General features: G+C 43.7%; 3 protein-coding genes across 3 annotated transcripts in view; 1 reads left to right on the top strand and 2 right to left on the bottom strand.

Moving 5' to 3' along the window:
- Nucleotides 1-5,021: 5,021 nt before the first annotated feature.
- On the bottom strand, nucleotides 5,022-10,489 carry SNIP1 (Smad nuclear interacting protein 1). Its single transcript, XM_006924230.3, has 4 exons — nucleotides 10,182-10,489; nucleotides 8,877-8,976; nucleotides 7,413-8,014; nucleotides 5,022-6,461 (listed from the first exon to the last, which is right to left on the bottom strand). Exons 1-4 carry the CDS (start codon nucleotides 10,406-10,408, stop codon nucleotides 6,302-6,304), a joined length of 1,089 nt encoding a protein of 362 aa, XP_006924292.2. The 5' UTR covers nucleotides 10,409-10,489; the 3' UTR covers nucleotides 5,022-6,301.
- An 811-nt stretch (nucleotides 10,490-11,300) lies between these two features.
- On the top strand, nucleotides 11,301-19,720 carry DNALI1 (dynein axonemal light intermediate chain 1). The gene is given in 7 exon segments (XM_006924505.3): nucleotides 11,301-11,343; nucleotides 11,346-11,461; nucleotides 12,006-12,151; nucleotides 14,216-14,385; nucleotides 15,409-15,587; nucleotides 15,927-16,091; nucleotides 17,953-19,720. Coding segments are annotated over 7 exon segments (840 nt in total). The 5' UTR covers nucleotides 11,301-11,315; the 3' UTR covers nucleotides 17,989-19,720.
- Nucleotides 19,674-22,931, bottom strand: part of GNL2 (G protein nucleolar 2) — a 22,048-nt gene continuing 18,790 nt past the window's right edge. The window contains exons 13-16 of the mRNA XM_006924229.2: nucleotides 21,666-22,117; nucleotides 21,217-21,299; nucleotides 20,550-20,635; nucleotides 19,674-19,870 (exon numbers count right to left, since the gene is read on the bottom strand). Of these exons, the coding sequence (XP_006924291.1) occupies nucleotides 19,718-19,870; nucleotides 20,550-20,635; nucleotides 21,217-21,299; nucleotides 21,666-22,117 (774 nt within the window). The 3' untranslated portion in view covers nucleotides 19,674-19,717. The remainder of the gene's footprint in view (nucleotides 19,871-20,549; nucleotides 20,636-21,216; nucleotides 21,300-21,665; nucleotides 22,118-22,931) is intronic.

Genomic DNA, 22,931 nt, shown 5'->3' with positions numbered 1-22,931 from the left:
GCCTTCTACACTGAACCGATCCCTGTGCCTACATTAAAGTGAATTTCTATTCAACAGCACATTGTAGTATCTTGCAGTTATCTTACCCAGAAATAGCTGCCTTTTATTTGGGAGTTTAGAATGTTTACATTTAGTTTTAAGTATGAATATTATTGGCTTTAAATCCATCATCTTATTTTGTGTAGATGCCTTCCTTCCTTCCTTCCTTCCTTCCTTCCTTCTTTCTTTCCTTCCCCCTTGCTTAGAAGTCTTTGGTTTTCTACAATCTGTGGATTGGTATCTTTCACCAATTCTGGGAAATTCTCAGCAATTTGTCTTAAGATATGCCGCTGCCTCATTTTCTCTCTCCTTCAGGAACTAGAATAAGCATAATAATCTTTTTATTCTTTTTTACCCTCTATCTCTTTTTCCGTCTTTTTGTCTCTCTGTTAGATTCTGGGTAGTTTCTTTTGTGTGTTGATTTTATAATCTGGGATCTTGCTGAACTCCGTTATTAGTTCTAGGAAGTATTTTTGTAGATTTCTTGGCATTTTTTATACGAACAATCATTTCATCTTCAAATAAGGAGTTTTATTTTTTCTTTTTCAATCTGTATGCTTTCTTTCCTTTCCTTGCATTACCATGCTGACTAGGACTTCCAGTTCTTTGTTGAATAAGAGTGGTCAGAGTGGACATCCTTGACTTGTTCACTGTCTTAGGAGGAAAGTAATGTCTTTCACCATTAAATATGATGTTATTGTAAGGTTTTTGTAGATGCTCTTTATCAAGTTGAGTAAGTTCCCCTCTATTCCTGGTTTACTGATAGTTTTTATCATGAATAGGTATTAAATTTTGTCAGATTCTTTTCCTGCACTAATTGATATGATCATAATTTTTCTTCTCTATCCTCTTGATATAGTGGATTACACAGATTCATTTCCAAGTGTTGAACCAGCCTTGAATATCTGAAATAAACCCAACTCAGCTAAGTTTATAATTCTTTTTAAATATTGTTAGATTCAATTTGCTAATATTTTATTGAGGATTTTTGTGGCTAAATTTATGAGGCGTTGGACTGGAAGTTTGTGTGTGTGTGTGTGCGCATGTGTGTGTGTGTGTGTGTGTGTGTGTGTGCGTTTTGTACTTTCCTGTCTGATTTTGGTATCCAAACAATAATGGCCTTATAAAATGAGTTGAGGGGTGTTCCCTGCTTTTTTAATTTCTAAAAAAGATGGTATAGAATGGTTCTAATTCTTCTTGAAATGTTTGGTAGAATTCTTCAGTGAAATCGTCACCATCTGGGCCTGGATATTTCTTTTCTGAAGCTTTTTAATTCTGAAGCTTTTCAGTTACAAGTTCAAATATTTATAGGACTATTCAGATGACCTATTTTATATCAAGTGAATTTTGGTAGTTTATGGTTTTCAAAGGATTGGTCCAGTTCATCTAAGTTATTAAATTTATGTGCAAGGATAATTTCTTTTGACCAATCTTCCAGTTTATTAATTCTCCCTGAAGTTTCTGTTAAAGCCTTTCATTGATGGGTTTTTGTACAGATATTGTATTTTTCATTTCTAAAAGTTCTAGTTGGTCTTTTAAATAACTCCCATTTCTCCTGTTGCCATATCTTCTTCTCCATGGGTATTTTCAAGCTTGCCATTTATTTCTTTGAAACTAGGAACCATGAACATTTTATAGTTACCTTGTAATTCAAGTATCTGAAGCTTGTTAAGAATCAGTTTCTGTTATGTTATTTCTGTTGGGTCTCACCTATAGTGTCTTTTCTCATGTGCATTTAAAAAAATTATATCTTGGTGGGAGTGAAATGTGGAAATAACTGGAGCTGAGATTTAAAAAAAACATTCTTTGCTCCAAAGGTTAATTTCATTGATTTCTATCAGATACCTGGAGTCTCTAATAGAACAGGGTCATCTTAAACCAAGTTCAAGGCTTGGGGTTTCCTGAGCTCCCAGGCTGTAAATACCTGGGAGGATTCAATTTCTGATCTGCTCTTTTATTCTGAAAATTATAGACCTTTGGTATGCCAGATGTTGTGGGCAACAAATTCTATTAGACTATCTATAGTATGTGGGTTTTGAATTCTGTCCTAGTCAACCTAGGGTAAAGTCTGATTTACTAGAATCAAATATGGTTTTCTTTTAGACCAAATGTTGTTTCCAGGCATCTATACCCCATTTCTCTCTGGATTTTTATTTATCTTCACTTTTGGCCTGATAACTTTTTTACTAATGTGTAGGTTCTTGGATGCTTTGTGAAATTATTTTATTTATATTTTATCCAGAAGTTTTGGCTATTTTCAAATAGGAAGTTTCAGAAACCAGAAGTCTCACTCACTTCTTTTCCCTATTGAACTTCAAATGCTTCCAAATTCTCATTAGTTTATCATTCAGGTATTTCTGAATGCTAGTCTCTCTGTCTAGAAATATGTATTTCTTTTCTCATCTCCGCTGGCCTCTTCTGACTGACTTCCAAGGCTTTGTTGAACACTACTCTGCTTCCATAATCCCCAGTGCTTCTCCTATTTAGCACTGTCTGAAGCTGCTGGTTGTATTGCTCTGCATGGGCCAGACCTTATACATCTCATAACTATAAGAGGCTATAAGAGGTAATATATCACAGCAGTTAAGGATTATGAGGAAGAAATGAGTTAAGATACGTGTTACTATACATATAAAATGCTTAAAACTGTGCCTTGTACATAGAAAGTGCTCCTAAGTATTAGCCAGTTTTATTATTGAGATCTCAGTTCATGGCACTTCTTAGGCACCCGATTATTGAATATTTGTCTATTTTTATGAACCAACATGATTTCCAAGTAGCTCTGGCTATGACTTGGGGAAGTGAGGATTTGTCTGAGCCACTCTCTACCATTGAAAATCCCACCCACTGTGATTTCCTTGAACCCCCTACGAATTGGACAGCTGAACTGAACAGCCTAATGAGCTGTCGCCAAATGAACCAGCTGTCTTTTCCCTCGTCAGATCTCTTCACTAAGCTCAGCTAGGGAGGTAGGAAGCAACAGTCCAGAGGAAAGACCATGGAACTGGGACCGAGATGACTTTTCATCTTAGTTCTATCACTAACTTGCTGTGGACCCTGGACTGCTCAGTCTGAAACAATGCCCTCCTCTACTTCTTGTTCTAAATCCACTTAGTCTCTAAGGCATAATTTAAATGCCATCTCTTGCACATGGTGCAGCCCATCTCCACATTATTGCTTCCTGCTTCTAACTCACAGTTGTAAACCAAATGCTAGCATAGTAAGCTTATGCAAACTGTTGATTTAGTTAATTAATTCACTTTAGAGTACATGTGTATGAATCAACTCTTAAAATTGTTTCCCATTTGATAAATATACTGGAAACTTCACCCAAGAGCCCAGATGACGTTTTCAGTTCCAAAGCTTTAATTTAAATCAAGTAGGCTTTTCAGTTGATATAAACTCACATACCTGGGAACATTGTGGCCTCAGAATACCATCTCACAAGCAAGCATTGCTAGCATGTTGCGTGTATGTCACAGTTAGGCTTTGATTAACATCATTTTATTTCTCGCATCTACAAATTTCCACAAAGGGAAGGATGTTAAAAAATACAACCACTTGGGCACTATATCAACTGATAATTGACCTGAAATACTTAGTTCTAAGCCTTTTAAAACCAAGCTATGTTGTATACTGGCATACGCAATGAAATTTTTTAAAATTTCAGTTATCTGAACTGATTACTCAGCTTTCAGTTATCACCAGGATACAATAAAAGTATTTGACAGTTACATCACTAGTTGCACTTAATAAGCTGTCCTCTGTCAAGGTTAGAATGAAGGAATTAGAAGATGACTACGAAGAGGCTTAATGGGAAAAATATGAAGATTCTTTTCCATACCTTGGCAGAACTGTAGACCATCACAGAGGATATGGGGAAGGGGCTCAGAAGCAAAGGGCTGTTTTGCAGGTGGCTTGATTTTAACAGCAATAATTTGTAGACAAGCCAGCCAGGGTGGAGAAAAGAAGGGGAATAAAGTTACAAATAGTTTAGATGAACATGAGTTTCTAAGCAATGAATTCAAGAAGAAAGCTTAGGGAATTTGTCAGCTTCAAATGAGAAGTCTACTGGTGATATCTGGCTTTGGAGATCTTTTCTTTGACCCTCTTTCTTAAAAAAAGATGGTGGGAGGGGTGGGGCACCATCCCAGATACTGAGTATGAAAAACCTCTTAAGCCAGGAAGCAAAAGTTTACTACATAATTGGGACCTCTTATTGAAAAATGTAGGCAAAGTGGTCATCTATCACAGTGCCCACCAAAATGGTGTTCAAAGCAAAGCCCAAGGCCTCCAGGAAGTAGAAGTAGCACAAACCAAAAGAAGAGGCCCCTTGCCAGATTAATGCCTAATCCCTGAAAGAGAAAACCATCAATCTGGATCAAGAGAAAAATTCATCAAATCGAAACCCACCTTTTAGACAGGGACATATGTAATATGTGATCTATGGCATATATCAAAATTATGAAAATATTAGTTATAGTCGTCCATGTAGAACACATTGAGGGGGATATTAATTGCTCTTACATTATTGTAGCTTCTAAACCCTCATTTAAACTTTCACCTAACTGACCTTATTAAATGTTCACTCTTCAAAGAGGATCTTTCCATTTCTTTTGAACAAAGATTAGTCAGCTACCCCTCCCCATGCTAGTCATCCTTTAGCCCTGAGTACACATGGGTGTGTGAGACCTTAATGGAAAAACAGTGGTAAAGAAGACAACCTAATAGTATCATAAGTTTCAACTCAAGAGGAATAATTAGCAGTAGCACTGACTGAGAGTTGCATCACCTCTCCTTTCACCCCATCCCACATTCCCCTCATAACCAGAAGGTGAAAACAGCCAGGACAAGGATAAACTGGTAAAAGGCCCACTATGTATAATCTGCCCCAACTCTAACTATTCTGGGAAGGAAAACCCCTTCATTGCCAATTCAGAAAATACTGCTGCTTCAACAAGAACAATGCTCACTCACTGAGATATGGGACTATATTTACAAATTTTATTATTTTTTATCCCAAAAATACATATAAATGAAAACCTGCTCTTCAGAGGGAGGCCTTTGCCTATAATGTAGTATTACATTTACATCACAAAACATTCTCCTATGAAAATCAGTATGCAGCTCTTTCATACACATACATACACACACACACACAGGCACACAGCATATGTAAGTAGCTATGATTTTTCTACTTAACATATATTCCTCTAGTGGAAAATTAGGAAATTGGGCAATTCCCATGCTTTCCAGCCTTGGAAAGGTAAATACGACCTCTGAATGTCTTAAAAAGATGAAACATGTAAACTACACAACCCCTTTTAGACTTATACATGTGTTGTTAGAATAAAGCTAGGACCCTGCCACATAAATGACAGTGTGTTTCTCAAAAAGGAAGAAAGATAAAATTTGAATAAAAATGCAAAGTTGAAGAACAGATAAGATGATCAAAATTATTATGTACATGCTCCATGGAGAAATTAGAATTCTCTCACAGAACACAGATCTCCGATGCATTTCAGCCTCTTGTGGCATTAAATCAGCACCCACTGATAGTAGTCATGATCTTCCTGTACAGTCATATGCTAAGAGCCTCCATAAAGTATCTGTTTAAGTCCAATAGTCAATAATGAGGTCATGTGGTAAACTCCCACCCCCCAAAAAAGAGAAGTGCAAAATCAACTTCTGTGACTCAAGAGCTCAACCAGGTCAAAGCTTTGGTATATACTGGAGGCTGTTTTGGTGATGACCAAAGCTTAGTAAAAGGGGTTTGCCCCAGAAACAAAAACCAAACAAACCCAGTCCACAAAGCTTATAAATCAAGTAACTGTACGTACAAAGAGAACAAGCCACAATTCCCCTTTATCCAATGGTTTATAATTTCCTAGGCAACAGTTCTGAAAGCACCAACTAAAGCCACAACGCTTCTACGAAACACGATGTGTTGGTGAGACTGTTCTGAAAACGTGCCCACAGGCACGTGGCAGATGTGCCACAGAAAAAAGTTCGACCAAACATAAGTCAGTTTTCTTATACTGTAACACAAGCTGGCCAGCAACCAAGGAAAGACTTAAGGCAATAAAAGGCGTTACAGAGAGCACCACTGTGCTCTTTGAGTCAATCCCAAAGCCTTCGGAGAAAGGAAAGGTCTCTCAAGAGTTTGGGCTGTTTCTTAGTTTGCTAGCTGTCAGACACTTCCTCCTCCTCCTCCTCATCCTCATCTTCTTTCCTGTCTACTTCAGAGGTGTCAGAGGACTCATTACCCAAATTTAAGTACATCTTTTTCCTTCAGTTCATAGTATCTCTGTGGCTCAATGCGCTTGTTGTTCAAGAATGTTCCATTGCCTGAGCCAAGGTCAATGATGTAGGGCCTCACTCTACGGCCAACTGTCCCATCAGCACGGGTGTATTCCACGAGCCTGGAAGAGAAAAAGGAGAGAAACCTGTGAGCAAAATCCTGCCTCAGATCATCCAGCTTTTTGCTAACACAGCCTGGACAATATAAATAACCTGGCTTCAACACGGTTCAAGTTCAAACTCTAAATCAAGGAGGAAGGCATGGCTTTGGACCTTTTCAGAGAGGCCCTCTCCACTTCCTCCACTCTCTACTAAGTTAAATACTTAGAAAAGGTGAGAACTGGTTGTGGGAGGACAGGAAATTCACAGCACATCAAAAGCTTAAAAGGCAGAATCCAAGACTTGTTGCTCTAGTTAAGAAAATGCATTTTTTTGTGTTGTTTATAATCAATATATGCTTATTTCACCTATATTTCAACATATTTCATCTTCTATTCCAATGGAAATAAAGCGGATTTAGACTTCAGAGTTAAGGGAGCTAGATTTCAGCCAGAGTTCTACTATGGTGATCATTTATTAGGCAAGTCACATGGCCTTGCTGAGCTTCAGTCTTCTTACCTGTCAAATGTGGATATTAATTAATACCTGTCTTACCCTCTTCACAGGATTGTTGTGAGGATCAAACAATAACAGATGTACTATGCAAACTGTCAAGATATAGCTATGGTCAACACATATGCCAGGCATTCTCAATTATATTTCATTTTAATCCTCATAATAGCCCTGTGAGGTAGGTAGAAACTAAAGCCCAGAGAGCGGCTTACTGGAAGTAAAACACTTGGTAAGCAATAATGGCAGGATTCAAAATCTGGATTCCTGACACCAAGTTCAATGCTCATATACAGATATAAATGGTTACTCAAAGGACAGTAAGGTTAATACTCCTTAAGACTGATATTAGATATGAGGGGTATGGATCCTTCTGCATATACATATACACGAAACTTAGTAACCCTAACGGAGACATTAGCTTCTGCTTACACTCGAGTTTCTTTCTGCAAATGTATACTTACCGATACTGAAAGACTGCGTGCTGCTTTGAACAAGAGGGATGATCGATTGGAATGTCTGCGATACGGCGGTGTCGTCCCAGGAGGTAAGCGCTTTGTCGATGGATGTACATGACTGGAAGCACCTCATCATTTTTAAATGGGTAGAGACGCCACCGTTTTTTGGGGATACGTGCTTCCGGGGGCTCGCTATATTTAATGACTACACCCCGGAAGGTGTTTGTGTCCTCAAGAAGTGCCCCAGAAAGTTCAAAGCTCGGCTTTTCCTTAGCAGGCACTGGTTTTTCTTTGTTGTTGCCACCAGGTTGAGGAACCGACTCCTGAGACTCATTACTGCTGGCACTAACTTCATTCTTCTGGCGATGCTCTCGCCGTCGCGCATTATAAAATTCTCGCTCTGCCTCCTGAGCCTGCAGATTATGAAGGTCTCGATCCCGTCCCTGAGCCTGCCCGCTCCCAGGCCTCTCGTTAGATGTTCTCCTCTGGTGGGAATGGCCCCTGTGCCTGTCTCGGTCACTGTTCCTAGCTCGCCTGTGTTCCTGTCCTGATGCTTCCCGGTGCTGCCTATCCTCCCGTCCTCTCCGTGGGGGATGATCCTCACGTTCCTGAAATTCATAGTGATTCAGTCAGTTAAAGGCACTCTATAATCTATAAACAAGCTGCATTCAAAAAGGAATTTGTGATTTGGACTCTGGCATTTAAGAGCAAAATGTTCCATGAAATAAGGTTATCAGTGGTTGTTAGGTACTCGTGTAAGGCAATACTGACTGTATCCCATGCTGTTGCCCAACCCTAGCTCTAACAGTGCAAGCCTATGTTCAGAGCCCTAGACACAAAAGTACCTGCAGGCAAACTTATAGGGGAGCATATATGGAAAAGAGAACTAATAGAGGTAAGTAGTCATGCACAAGATAATATGTAAAGGAAAAAGTTGGTTTTCTCTTATGCCAAAAAAGAAACTATAATAGTAATTTTAAAATCTCATTTCAACTGTAACAAAAATTATTCAATACCTAGGAATATACTTAAGAAATATATAAGATCTGATGTGACAAAATTATAGAAATGGACAACAGAAGTTGCCAGGAGTTGAGAGGTAAAAGTGGGAGGGAAGTGGGTGTGACTATAAAAGGACAACGTAAGGGATCTCTATGGTGATGGAAATATTTTACATCTTGACTGTATTGTTGTCAATATTCTGGTTGTGATATTGTACTAGAATTCTCTAAGATGCTACCATTGGGAGAAACAGGATAAAGAGTATATGCCTGTACTATTTTTACAAGTGCATGTGAATCAATAAGTATCTCAAAACAGTTTCATTTAACAAAACAAAGAGAAAAAAATCCCACCCAGCTTTGATAAAAGCCCATTACAGGTACTGGTGGACACATACACAACACTCTAGCTATGATGGAAAGAGGCTCTAGATTTGGACCCAGTATCAAAACAACTCAATCCATTTACCTGCTTCACCTTGACTGTTGAGTGGTGAGGGCTTCGGCTTCTGTTACTCCGAGGAGACTTGCTTCTTCTTCCTGAAGACTTTTTCTTTTTGGTTGGGGACCTGTTAAGAGAATAGGACACACAGGATTTTATCTCAATTTCCCTTCCCCCATATAAATGACCTTCAAATACCAGGTGTACCTATCACATAAACACCACATTTGTGAAGGTCTCTGCTTTTCACACTATAGGACTCAGGGACTTCACTTTCCCAGCTCTAATGTCGCCTCTGAGTTCCAGACTCATAGACATAACTGCCTACCAAACTTTCTTTTTAGATAACTTGATTCTCCACCCCTCAAAACCTTTCCTCTGTCTTTGCCATCTCAGTAATTGGCACTACCATCCACCTGCTCAAGCCAAAAACCTAGAAGTCACCCATGATTCTTTTTTTCCTCACTACCCTTCCCACGCAATCACATTCAATCATCAGCAAGTCATTAGGCTCTGTCTTCTACCTTTCCCACCTCATTCCAACCGCTCTCCTTGATCACTACAATTTTTTTTCTATTTCTAGAACAATCACAATTAATTATATTTCAAGTTCTTCGTATGTGTTGTTTCCCCCGCCAGCATCTTTACAAGGCTGGATTAGTCTTATTCAGGTCTCAACTCAAATGGCCTTCTCCACTTCCCCTCAATCTCTATCACTTTATTGTTTTAACCTATCCCTAATACTTGTTACTAATGGAAACTATTTACTTTACTTGCTAGTTATTTTGTCTCAGGGCTAGAGCACTGTCAATTTTGAGAGTAATAACCATCTGTCTTGTTCTTCCATGAGGCCCCAGTGCCTAGAGCAGTCTTTAGCACATAATAAGTACCCAGTAAAACTAGACTGAATGAATGAGTCTAGCACGAGACAAGTTTTTTTTCATTAGCTGTATCAGGTAGATCTCCTAGGCCCTAGAAGTGGAAACCTTTTGGGGCAGATAACTGGAAAGACAACGTTCACACTCCATTTGCAGGCAGGTGGGGAAAACCTTGCATTTCGACTTAAACGATACGCTAGGGCGGGCCATACTGGGCGAAGCACTGGGCACAGAGAGATGAATGGGCAGGACTCTGTCCATTAGGCGCTTAACGCCCAGCTACAACGCAAGTGACAGGTAAACAATAACGCAAACACCACCGGGTCATTTCCACCCCTTAGGATTAAGTCTAAGCCGCTGCGCTCAGCATTCAAGGTGTGTTTCTAACGCTAGCCCTGTCCTCCTTTCTCAACGAGCCCGACCTAAGGTCCACCCCGGGGTGCTTCCCACTTACCGGCTACGTCCTCGGGCTCGGTTTCCGCGGTGACCAGGACGGCCCTGCTCGCCGGCCGGCGGGGATGCGCTCCCGCCGGAGGAGTCCGGGCGGCGGTGGACAGGAGGCGCGGCCTCCGGGCTGAGGCGCTCCTGCTTCACTACTACCGCCGCCGCCGCCGCTACTATGTCCTCGTCCCGGTGCCTTCGCCGGCTGCCCCGCTCCCGCTCACTCTTCACCTCCTTCATGCTGAGCGAAAGGAAAACACGTCCGTTGCGCTTCTCTCGCTCAAGGAAATGACGAGATATACCCCTAGACTTCCGCTTCTGGGGTGTACGCTCTCCCAGAAGCCCTCGCGATGGAGAAGCCAATCACGTGACAACGACGCTATTGTGGGCGGGGCCGTAGCGAGGCGACTCCCGTGGAGGGAGTTTTAAGTTTCAAAAGCCAACTTCTGGGAAAAAGCTTCTCTCGAAGCTGTTTGTTGCTGCACCATTAGTAATTTCCTAAACACGGAGAGCACTTAAATGCCCAGCAGTAAGGAGTTGTTTAGCCAATCGATGAATGTTATAACGCCATTTGCAATGCTATTTACAGACTCTCTATGACAAAAGGGAAAAAAAACCCTGACCTGTTAAACGAAAGAAGCAGGATACAAAATTGTGCGCACAATGTGCTTATATTTACGTTTGGAAATACGAAGGAAAGTAGAGAAGGAAATGTAATCATATATGGTAGCCCGTGGGCAAATCATTAGTATGTCCCCTCTGTTCTTGAACTTCCTGTTATGTTGTCATTTCTTCGTTTAATTAATGATACATACTTTTTAAAACCTGAGAACTATAGATGGCCTCCTCTGGGAATTTCCCCCCACTCTTCATTGAGGAGTCAGATGTCTCCCACTTTGCAGGAGACGAAAATTGGGGGTCAGCGAAGACCTGCCACCTCATTCAGATTGCGCGCTAGACGCGACATAGGGACGTGAACGCCTGTTTCCCTGCTTCCAAGAGTACCGGAGTGACCCATTTAGTCGGAGACCTGACAAGCTAAGCACGGAAGAACTTTTCGCGAAGGCTGCGCAGAAACTGGAGCCCTGCTGGCCCCGCCCAACTCCGAAGCCCCGCCCAGGCCTTGAGGCTGGGAGAGGGAGTTTCCATGGTGACGGTAAACAAGGCTCTGCCTGGAGGGGCCGCTGCTGGGCTACTACTCCAGCTGCCGCCATGATTCCCCCCGCGGACTCTCTGCTCAAGTATGACACCCCGGTGCTGGTGAGCCGGAACACGGAGAAAAGGAGCCCTAAAGTAAGGACGGGTCTCAGGGGGTGGGGGAGCTCGGAAGCTCCGAAAGGGAAAGACAGTTCTCAGCGTTGCGAATCCGGAGTCCCAAAGGACAGAGGCTGAAGCGACTGGGAGTAAAGGGAATTGGGACGGGAGGAGTGTGAAAGAGAGGTACAAGAAACCCAGATGTTGTGCGACCCCAGAGGGCAGATTTAGGATGGGGAAGGAAGTCACAAGGAGATGAATGGGGCTCACTATTTTTTATTGTAGCCGGGTCCAAGAATAGATCTGATAGTGACTGCCCCATCACTAGAGGTGTGAAAGCAGAGACTTAAGTACTGTGTCAGAAACATTGGTTCAAGGAGATGCAAACATTGGATTGGGGTGGGACCAGAGACTCTTCATGGCCTCTGTCAATTCTGAGACAAAACTTCTGCTGAGAAGACAGATAAAGTGAACTGGGAATAAGAGAGGGGTGTGCAGGAGACCTGGAGCAATGCAGAGGGCCAGAATGTGTGGAGCTCAGTGTCTGAATCATCTCCTCCCCTAACCTGTTCCTTCTTCTTAGGCTCGGCCACTGAAAGTCAGCCCCCAACAACCTGGACCCTCAGGTCCAGTCCCACAGCCACCAAAGGCCAAGCTCCCCTCAACTTCCTGTGTCACAGATCCTACAAAGCAAGCAGAAGAAATCTTGAATGCCATCCTGCCCCCAAGGTAAACAAACAAACAAACAAACAAACAACAACAAAGGAGCGGCCTGGGAGAAGGCCCAAACTTTTGCATCTCAGAACTTGAGAATGTGGAGAGAGGCACCCTGTCTCCGTTCCTGGCTGGGATTTCCTCCCAGCATCCTGGAGCTCCTAGCACTGCGGATGGCTGGATCTTGGGAGGGGTGGAGAGAAGACCTCTTCTCCATCTACCCTCATTTCCTTAGTGCTGTCACCCAGGCTCATGGCTTTAACTACCATCTATGTGCTGATGGCTCCCAAATATGTATTTCCAGCCCTGTCCTCGCCCCTAAAATCCAGACCCGTATATTCTATATCTTCCTCATTACCTTCTTGAAGATGCTAATAGATATCTCAAACTCAGCATGTCCAAACTAAATCACAATTTCTTTCTTCTCCCAACCTGCTCATCCCCAGTCTTTTCCCCTCTACTAGGGACTCAGGCTAACTCTCATCCCTTTTGGTCTCTCACATCACATATCCCATCTTTCATCAAATTCTTTTGGCTCCACTTTCAAATTATATCCCAAATATGACCACTTATCACCACTTCTGCTTCCACGTTTTATTCATTGTTTGTCACCTGCACTACTGTAGTGGCCTCCTATCTGAAAACCCAGCTTCCACCGTTTGCCTCTACAATCTATTCTTCACACATCCCCAAAGTCAGATCATGCCAGACTTCTGCTGGAAACTCTTTAATGCTTTCTCATCTCACTGGGACTAAAATGCAAAGTCCTTACAGTGACCTGGAAGACCTGGAAGACTTGGCATGATCTGGCTCGACATACGCAGATCTTATCTCCTTTTATTCTCCTTCTTGTTCGTGGTGCTAATGCCACAGGGGACTCTACTTGTTGTTTCTGAAACACTTCACTCTTCTACCTCAGGGCCTTGACAACTGCTGTTCTTACTGCCAAAGATATTCTCCCCATGATATCCTCCTGGTTCTCTTCTTTCTTCGCTCAAATGTCATTTCCTCAAGAAGGCTTTCCTTGAGAATCCTTATAAAAAGAGCACCTGCTCACTTCTTCATGATCTCCATACACTGCTTCTTCTGTAGCCACATTTATCACTATCTGACATGCCTTTTTGACTATTTTTATATAGTAAGTTGACAGCACAATTTTTTTCTCCCCTCTTTAATTCTCCCCACCCCACTTCCACCCCTGACCTATGGATGTTGCCGTCTCCCCTTAAGAACTGGATCTCTGAAGGCAGGGTGTCTCCTCCCATGTGCTCGCGACTGCACAGGGGCCGCACTGGGGCCGCAGCGGGGCCGCACCTGGGGCCCGGTACCCCTGGGGTATGGTTCGTGGCTCCACCTGGGGAGCGAACCCAGGACCTGCGTGTAAAGCAGATATGCTAACCCCTACACTATGGAGCCACCCCCGGACAATAGACAGCATAATTTTTAAGGTCATGAAAAGAGAGACTGCAATCTCCTCTGAGATGGATGACAAAGAAGCTGGGGGTGATTTTTCAGTAGGTTCCCTCCCACCAATGCATGGAAGTTCTCTCCCCCAAAGCGGTTCTGCCCTCAGGCTCCCTCTTCGTGATTCTAGAAACTGGCCATGCCTCTGACTATGGGGGGCTACAATCCTTCAAGAATTTTCCCATTCCCCAATACACACGTTCACCTCTTTCTGACTGGCACAATGTTTTTGGTGTCCTGTGTCTCCTACCCCACAAGTCCGTGGGCAGTTCCCACTGGGCCTTCTATTCAGATCCAGCAACAACCATAAATTTGTCCTCAACGCGTTAGGAGGGTAAGATCTAGAACACGGTGATGATTTCACAGAAGGACATGGGAGAGTGGAGATTGCCAAGCCCCGAGATAGGGACCCTGTGGAGCCATCTTAGTCAGTGTGGTTCTGGAGCCACATATTTTCCAAGGAAGAGAGAGGGATGGATGATTCTGGTGGGTTGGTGACATAGCTGCCCCTCACTCCTGCTCAGGCAGAGAGCTCAAAGGGTCATCTCTGCTCATGTCCTGAGAACCCTCTTTGGTCAATGGGTTTTGCTCAGCCTGGCTGTGTCTGTGCTGCAGGGAGTGGGTGGAAGACACACAGCTATGGATCCAGCAAGTGTCCAGCACCCCCAGCACCAGGATGGATGTAGTACACCTCCAGGAGCAGCTGGACCTGAAGCTGCAGCAGCGGCAGGCCAGGGAGACTGGGATCTGCCCTGTCCGCAGGGAGCTCTACTCACAGTGTTTTGGTGAGTGGCCTGGGGGCGGGGGGTACACTACACTCTACTGCCTCCTTCCTTTCCCCTTCAACACGGGCCCCAGCCCTGAGTATCCCCAAGCTGAAGCCCACCTCATCCTGGAATCGGCTGTCTCTTTCTACCTGCCCCACCTAGGAACTGCTAAACACACCTTCTTCCTCTCCTGGCCCCGCCTCTCCTGCGTGTGTCCCCACTTGTCAGTCAACCTGGTTCCTGACAACCTGGTTCCTCACCTCTTAGCAGATGTTTGGAGTAAATGAGAACTTCCATTTAAATGTTTTGTTTTTTTCAAAGATTTCTAAAATAAGCTTGTGTTAATTTTTTAATCAGTAAAATTGTTCTATATTTATATCCATCCATCAACATTGGCCCTTAGTCCAGAAAAATATTTCAGGGTAATTTGTTGTTAACTGACAGACACAGGATTTAAGATCCTCCTCCCCAAATTCTGGTGTGAAATGGCTTTCCCACAGCCCAATCTCACTGGCCCACGAGGACGCTGACATTCAAACTTCCTCCAAATCCCGAGGCAGCGGCAAGAGCTTGCAGGCTCCCTGCAGTCTGAGTATGATTATGGTTAGCCCTCCAGGTCAGCATTTTTGGAGGAGATGGGTGGGCAAGCTCTAGACTGTGCTGTTTCCAGCCCCAAACTAGTCCAGCCAAAGAGGCACATAGGATCTTCGCACTGCTTTAAAGCAGCTACCATCTTCAAATTGAAAAGCCACATTTCTTTGAATAGTACCCAATTCTTGGCTGAAGAAAGAAGAGAGGGGCCTCACAGCTGTCTCCTTCTGTCCTGGGTTTGTCAACTGCCTGTACTCCCAAGTGCCAAATTCAGAGCTGTGGCTGCATGGCAAGGTTCCTGGGGCCACTGAAGTCCCCTCCTTGAGATGAGTCTTTAAGTGAGGACACAGCCTAGAACCCTTCCCAGTAGGAAGAGTGGTTTGCAGTAGACATGGTGCATATCCCCTCCCTCCTGTCTTCTCTGACTTCGCTGTGTGTGTGCATTGGAAGATGAGCTGATCCGTGAGGTCACCATCAACTGTGCAGAGAGGGGGCTGCTGCTGCTGCGAGTCCGGGATGAGATCCGCATGACCATTGCTGCCTACCAGACCTTGTATGAGAGCAGTGTGGCGTTTGGCATGAGGAAGGCGCTGCAGGCTGAGCAGGGGAAGTCAGACATGGAGAGGAAAGTGAGTGGGGTTTACCGCGAACCTTAGCCCTCTGTGACTCTTCCGTCAGTCTCTGGGCCACGTGGTTGTCATTCCAGCACTAAATTCTTGCCTCCTAGGGTGCTCTCCCATCATCTCAGTGAGGTCTCTTGGTTCAGATTGTAAGGGCCAGTCTGGTCATGGCAGAGTTTTCTCCTCTTGGATATGCCATGCCAGTCACTGATCTCCCACTGGGTGGCAGTACAGACCCTGGCAATATTTTGGGTTGGACAGCCGTATTCCAGGTCCCCTCCACCCAGGCACTCAAGCCACCCCATCCACTTGGCAACACCCCAGGATGACTAGGGGTTCTGTCCTTAGATTGCAGAATTAGAAACAGAAAAGAGAGATTTGGAGAGGCAAGTGAACGAGCAGAAGGCAAAATGTGAAGCCACCGAAAAGCGGGAGAGTGAAAGGAGACAGGTGGAGGAGAAGAAGCACAACGAGGAGATTCAGTTCCTGAAGAGGACGAATCAGCAGCTGAAGGTAATCATCACACAGGCCCAGGTGGAGGTGCTCCCTCACCCGTCCTCCCAGCCACACCGGCCAAGCATTCGGTTCCTTTTCCTCCGGATGACTTTAAATTCTTGTCCACATGCGCTGCCAAGGAGAAAAGGAGGCTGGCTTTTGGGGAGTTTGGGGGAAAGAGGGTTCATGACCCAGATTCTCCATTCATCTGGCTCTGGAGGAGACTCTTCCTCAACTCTGAATCCCCATGACACCTTAGCTTCGCTCTCCAGTGGAGGATATTTTCCCCTTGGAATAAAGTTGACCATCCTCGGGAGAGGTGGTTATTTGGAGCAGCTGGTAATTTGGAGCCTTCCTACAGTGGGCTAGAGCTCTTCAGCAGGCTTTCGCGGGAGTGCCTTCCCACCTGCACTTCCCTCTGAGGCACTGCGTTTGGGGCGGAGAGGGCAGGCCCCTTGAGAGGGAAGAACCATTTCAAATCAGGATCCTTCCCCACATGTGTGGTCACAGGAAATACACTGTAGGTGCATTTCCTCAAAGCTCTCTCGCTGGCGTATACTTTTATCCAGCTGAGCTGAAGGGAAGGAGGGGGTGCTGGTGAAAAGCTCTGAGCAGGGGCCTCTTGAAATTCCAGGCTACTTGTCTGGTCCAAAGGGTCTCAAAGGTTGGGTTCCAGTATCATCATCACCTGGCACTTTTTGGGAATAGATTACTGGCCCCATCCCAGATCTGCTGAATCAGAAACTTTGGAGTTGGGGTCCAACAATCTGGTCTAACAAGGTCTCCAGGTGATTCCGATGCTTGCTGAAGTTTGAGAACTGCTGTTCTAGATACGTGGCCTATTGACATTTAGTGGCTATATCCTGTGACCCTGGCCAGAAGGGGCCCCTGAATTTTTCTCCTCTCCTCCCTAGTCTCATAGAAAGCTTACATTCTTGTGATTGGCAGGCATGTAAGTGCTACAAACCAAGAAGGCTGGACACTTGAGATAAAGGCTTAACTGCTAGTGGAAGATAACATAGATTTTCTTTCTGCTGATTTTAACAAAAACAAAGAAAAGCTAGAAAGGTTCACAGCCACGTGTGCATCTGTTTACTTGGCAGCCTCTGAAACCGCCCCCATTATCTGCCATATTCCTTTATCATAAGCTTCCTCAGTTCCTCCTGTAGTATTGGCGGCGAGAGCAAAGCAGAATACCCTGGCATCTTTCTAACATTTACAAGCAACCTTGTAATCCCCAGGGTGAAGGACTCTTTAGAAGTGAGTTATTTTTATTGGCTCAAAGCCACACTGCAAATAAAGCAGTGTTCGCAGTCCCTGGGATAGACCTACTTAAAGATCTGTCCACACACCATGATGGTAAATTATGTTACTGGCTGCCAGAGGAGCTGAGTAAATAACTCTCAAGCGTCTTCGGCTCTACATACAAGACGGACAGCTCCCTACTCACTGGTAGCAATTTTCTCTAATTGGGTGTCAAGTTGTCTCAGTGGCTGAAAATTTGCAGTTTCCCAAACCTTTTGTCCTAGCACAGAGCTCCCAGGATCCCAATGTTTAACCTAGCAGACATATTTAGGCCTGAAATCTGAGCCATGAAAAACCACTATTTCAACAACTTTTTTTCAATTTCCTTTTCAGTGCTTTATATTATGCACTGAGCCGTTATTGTATGGAAACCAGCTCTGGTTTCTCCTAATGTAGCAACACTGTATGCCAAGCCAGAAACCAGCTAATCTGGAAAATATGGAGTGGGGAATGAAGGAGAAAAACACTTGGAGCGGTGGCACTGGGATTATCCTTCCCAGACTTTTATCACCTCTCAGCTGTTTGTGTTAGGCGCAAGTTTCAAATATTAATGAACTTTGTTTTTGTTTTTCAGGCCCAACTGGAAGGCATTATTGCACCAAAGAAGTGATAATTTCCATGTGGGTCTCATAAGCACTACTACCCTATCTTAAACCGTTTGTAATAAAAAGCTAGTTTCCTGAGTGAACAAGCCATACCCTGCCCTGATCACCACCTACATTATTTGTCAGGAGTCACGCTATTGCTCCAGGGTCATGAAACACCTAAGTCTGGCAGCTAGGCTCCCAGATGGGCAGTGGAAGGTGGTGTAGCCCAGACAGTCTGTGAGAGTTGCCAACTCAAATAGTAAGACAGAATTCACCCTTTTCTGCTGTCTCTCTCAGGTGAAGCAACTGCTTCTTCATCACTCTGTATCACCACTTACTTCTGGCCAAATGAAACTGCTCAGTCTCTCCCTTATTTGATATTTCTATCATCCCTGCTCCAATGCAGTTCTAGTTACTCATTTTGGAGTTTTGAGTTTATACTGTATCATCTGATCCCTGCATGCCAAATCAACTGGACCCCTTCTCTGTTTCAGACTGCCTAGGTGAGGAGGCAATGGCAGAGTCAAACCCACGGCTTACAAAAAAGTAATTGTGCTGGAAAGAATTACAAGTCACAATGTCCACTGTAAGATGCTTGCACCTTAGCTCCTCCCCCAACATTGATTTGTTCACTTTATTCCGCAAAAGACCAAACCCTGGCCCTACACCCCTCTAACTCGCTATGTTTAATTAACAATGGGAGAGATGTCCAAACTTCACATGCAGTTCTAATTACTAACGACTGGGCTACGGCCTGCAGACAACTGCATTTTACTATTCTTCTTAAGTTAAACTCAGTTTGAAGGCTCAGGACTCCTCCTCATAGACTAAAAAGACTAAATGAGCAACATAAATCTTTAATGCAGGTCAGACCCGGGTGGGCTAGGGCAGCAAGCTGAGCGACTTCCATCATTCAGTCAAATTCCACAAGTGACATACCTAAGAAAGCACTAATGTTCCTCCTCGGCTGAAACACCTCAAGTGGTCAGTATTACCCTAAAGAGATGCAAAGAGAAACTCTCTTTAGTGGAGCCTTGAACTGACACCGGTCCTCGTTAGGGCTTCAAGGCTCACTCAAGAACTGTTGTCCAACAAGAACTGTGTCTGACCAAGTCAAACATGCCCCGTACATTCTACTCTCAAATTTGAAGTCACAGCTTCTACCCTTATTCAGGTGTCCTGAGGAATTGAGACCCCATTAAAATGACCTGTCTGCTCTGTCATCTTCATGGGAAAGAATGTTGTTCACTGAGATGTGCTAGTTCCACAACTCCTTGACAATGTCCTAATTGGATCCACCTCACAGACTCAATGAGGAACAATAGAAATTGCTGTAGCTTTCTCTTCATATTTTACAGAGTAGGCCTTATCTACTATACCCTTGAAATTTTCTTCTTTTTACAGTTCTATGCCAAACAGCTTCTGTTCCAAACTGCTAATTGCCAGTACAAAAGAAACCACACTTTCCATCTTACAGACTTCATCCCTGTTCTGTCAGACATTTACATGACAGGGTTACACTCTGGAGGAACTAGGAAGTCTGATTCAAATGTTGAAAGCGCGAATGGACTCCATCGCTGAAATCCTTGGGGGTGAGGGACTTTATTTACACTGGCAATGGTGAATGGTTTCAACTGTCAGACCTCAGAACAAATGCACTGTGGCCTCAGAAATGCTAACTGGGCATGAAGAAAATGAACACAATTTCTAACTGCTTATTTTTGTATAATTTAATAAACAACTTTTAAAATGTTACTGCTTATGTCTGAATTTGTTGTGTTTGTGTTTCTGTCCCTCTGAGTCATTGGTCTTCTTTTTGTTCCTGTTCCTGTTTTTCACGTTGTGGGTTTCATAGTAGCGTACACCAACTTTTCTGGACTGTTGCTGCCGTGCAGCTCGCCTCCGCTGTAAAAAATGGCAAAAGAACAGGCAAACCAATCAAACGTGGAAAGTCATAAACAGGCCCCTCTGTTTCTCTGTGCTCCATTCCCTTGCTGCCTCCACAACTACTGGAAGCAGTCAGTGCTCATGGGGGAGGGTTCGCCTCCCAGGCCCAAGGTTGCTCTTCTATTGTGATTTGAGACAATTTCCAGTTACAGACTGTCAACAGGTCCAGCCGTCATCCAATGCCTCAATCCCTTGTACTGCACTCCTGACAAGTGGTCCTCTGGTCAAAGGCCAAACGCTTCGACACCAAGCTCTTCACTTCCCAAGACAGCCCACCGCAGCTCTGAAAGGCCCAGTTACAGAGCTAACTTCAGAGGGCCATGATCTGTCTAATAGCCCTGCATGTCATGTGTCATTTCACTGGGGCTACATAAAACCAATGGACTCTTCTAGGTGGCAGTCCATATGTTTGAGGACAACAATCAAGAAGTTCTAAACCATGAGACATGAACTCAAGGACCTCCATCCAGAGGACCAACTCCGGAACTTATTTAACTATCCTTAAGTAGGCCACTTAGGACTGAAGTTCCCTGATTCAACTCTAGACCATTAGCTTTGGAAAGATTGCATCTTAAGAACTGAATTTCTCCTCTCTACTTTCTACACCTGGGTGATATTGAAAACCAAAATCACGTACTTCCTTAGACGTAAGTGTCTTGCGAGTTTTATTCGAATGCTCCTCTTCCCTCTGTGCCTTCCTCTTCTTTCCCTTTTTGGCAGGTGCTACAAACATCAAACACACACACACAGAAAAGAAACAGGTATTTCCTATTCAAAATGGGTCTGTGAGTCCTAGGGTGGGAATAAGCTTGACGTGTTGGAGGAAGAAGGAAAAAGACCAGCACGAATGGAGTATGGTGAACAAATTGCAGAGGAAAGCAGGATGAGGCTGGGGGCACCAGGCCAGGAAGGGCCTCAGGGGCCACAGCAGACTGTGCATTTATGTCATGAAAACACACTCTTGATATAGAAGCTGTTAGTTCAATGAAGTAAAAAATAAATGCATGAACCATCCTGCCCACCACAAAAAAAAATCTGCCTGCAGATCCAGCTTTAAGTTATAACGTTAATAATGCACCCTGTTTAAAAGGAAGTTTCCTGAATTATCAATTTAATCCTAAGAAACGTCAGAATGAAAAGTGGCTAATCCTATTTGTATTATAAATAGTATGTGGAAGCAAGGTCATCTGCCACAGATAAGCATCTGTGTGGGTAATGATGGTACAAGAAATAATTTGGAGATTAAGCCTGGATTTCTCAAAGATGCAAATGACATGTCAATGATTTAAATAATTTAACTCTACCTGCATCTTCTACATCTTCTTCAGCTGTTGTTTTTTGCTCTTCAGATTTTGCAAAAACCTTTTCACTTAGTCCCTTGGATATCCTGAAACAGAAAAGCAAGGCAGTGAAGCTGTCTGACATTCCCCTCCACTGCCCAAGTCACGTGCTGACTTGTGACAACCTTGCAGACTAAAAACACCCCACTCCTCTTCATGTAGTTACCGCCACTGGTAGAAGACACCACCCAACAGTTTTTGCAGCTCCCTGGCATTTCAAAAAGACAACGATAAAGCTTCTCATATTTTGGAAAGCTGAACTGTTACAAAATTTAACGTCGTTTTTTTTAAAATGTGGGAAATTACAACCCCCCCAACCCCTGGTCTTGCTGTAAATACCACTCCAATACTCATGGCAAGTTTCGGGAAAAGGAAGGAGCTAACTGCAATTGGTGAGCAGATGAAAACAATACCTGACCGCTGAGAACTTTTTCGCTTTGGCTTTGTTTAAAAACTTCTGATATTTGGCGATCTTTTCATCCAGGGCTTTAATAACCGCCTTGGTGTCGTTTTCCACATGTTCTTCCTGGGGCTCTGGGTAAGACTCTTCCTCCTCGTCTCCTTGTTGCTCCTGTTCCTCCTCTTCCTCTGCAGAAGAGCTTTCAAGCTCTTCATCGATATCTGACATCTCCAAAGGAACCAGGTCATCCCCAGAAAACTGAGGCACGACGTTGATTCTGCCGAAGTTCTGCCGAACCCGTGCAAGAATCTGCTGCATCTCTGAGTTAGTGTCACAGTGACTGTTCTCTCCTTGTTCTTTCTCAGTAACAGATTCTGACTCTTCACCTACAGTTTCTGCGATTTCCTCTTCTGGGCTGTTCTGTGATGTTTCTGTGGCAGCTTCCAAAGATGATGAGGATGGAAGCTATTCAGGCCGGAAAGGAGTAGGGGCGGGGAGAGAAATGGGATCAGAAAATGAAAATAGAATTTCTGAACTTACATCTTGCTCTTGAATGAGGTAGTCCTCTTTTCAAGACTGAGGGAGAGTACTGAAAACTCTCAAATTCGAGTCCTATCACAAATCAATTGTAAGCCAATGTGCATTAAATCTAGAACCCAGCATTAAAGGATCAAAGGAATATATATGCAGTTCCAGAAGATGCACCGACTATGAGTATTTAATTATTATAACCGATCAACCACTTACTGTTAGACAGATAAGATTCACTACACCTTCCCTGACAATTGTACGGAATGGAGGCTGTAGAGATAAGCGCCTTCAAAATTCACACACACAAGAAAGCAAGCCAAGCTGTATGGTAAGCATGAATGCAGCACTAGTCTAGAAAGTGTCAGGTAGTAAGGAGAGGCGCTGAGGAGACACTTGAAGGAAGGGTCTAAGGTAAGAGGAGGGGAACCTCATGAGGAGAGTTCAGAAGGAGCCTCGAGTTTGGGAACCCTGAAATGACTGGCCTGCTTTAGATGACGGTGCAAAAGAAAGTTATGTGCCAGGCTTCACAATGCTGCTTCACGTATGTGACAACATTTTATTCTTGAAACTGAGACCCACGGACATATGATTTTCCAAAAGAAGTGCTATATAAATCAGGAATCCATAAAATTCAGGAAATTATTTATAAAATGTATATGTACATTTGAATACATTTTTCTAGTAAGGTAATTTTTTAGCTTTTGGGTTCTCAAAGAGAGTTCCTGCCACCACCAAAAAAAAGGGACGA

This window comes from Pteropus alecto, unplaced genomic scaffold (assembly GCF_000325575.1).
Source record: "Pteropus alecto unplaced genomic scaffold, ASM32557v1 scaffold39, whole genome shotgun sequence".
In the NCBI taxonomy this organism is placed as follows: domain Eukaryota; kingdom Metazoa; phylum Chordata; class Mammalia; order Chiroptera; family Pteropodidae; genus Pteropus; species Pteropus alecto.
The sequence above is the reverse complement of the archived record's forward strand: the minus strand, read 5'-3'. Positions and strand labels throughout refer to the sequence as shown.

What these genes read in the sequence shown, in the direction of transcription:
- SNIP1 (XM_006924230.3), bottom strand. Translation starts at nt 10,408, where the DNA reads ATGAAGGAGGTGAAGAGTGAGCGGGAGCGGGGCAGCCGGCGAAGGCAC. An exon ending in CAACAGTCAAGGTGAAGCAG is followed by an intron (nt 8,015 to 8,876) that starts GTAAATGGATTG and finishes TATGAATTTCAG; the next exon opens with GAACGTGAGGATCATCCCCC. An exon ending in CACGCAGTCTTTCAGTATCG is followed by an intron (nt 6,462 to 7,412) that starts GTAAGTATACAT and finishes TTTCTCTTCCAG; the next exon opens with GCTCGTGGAATACACCCGTG.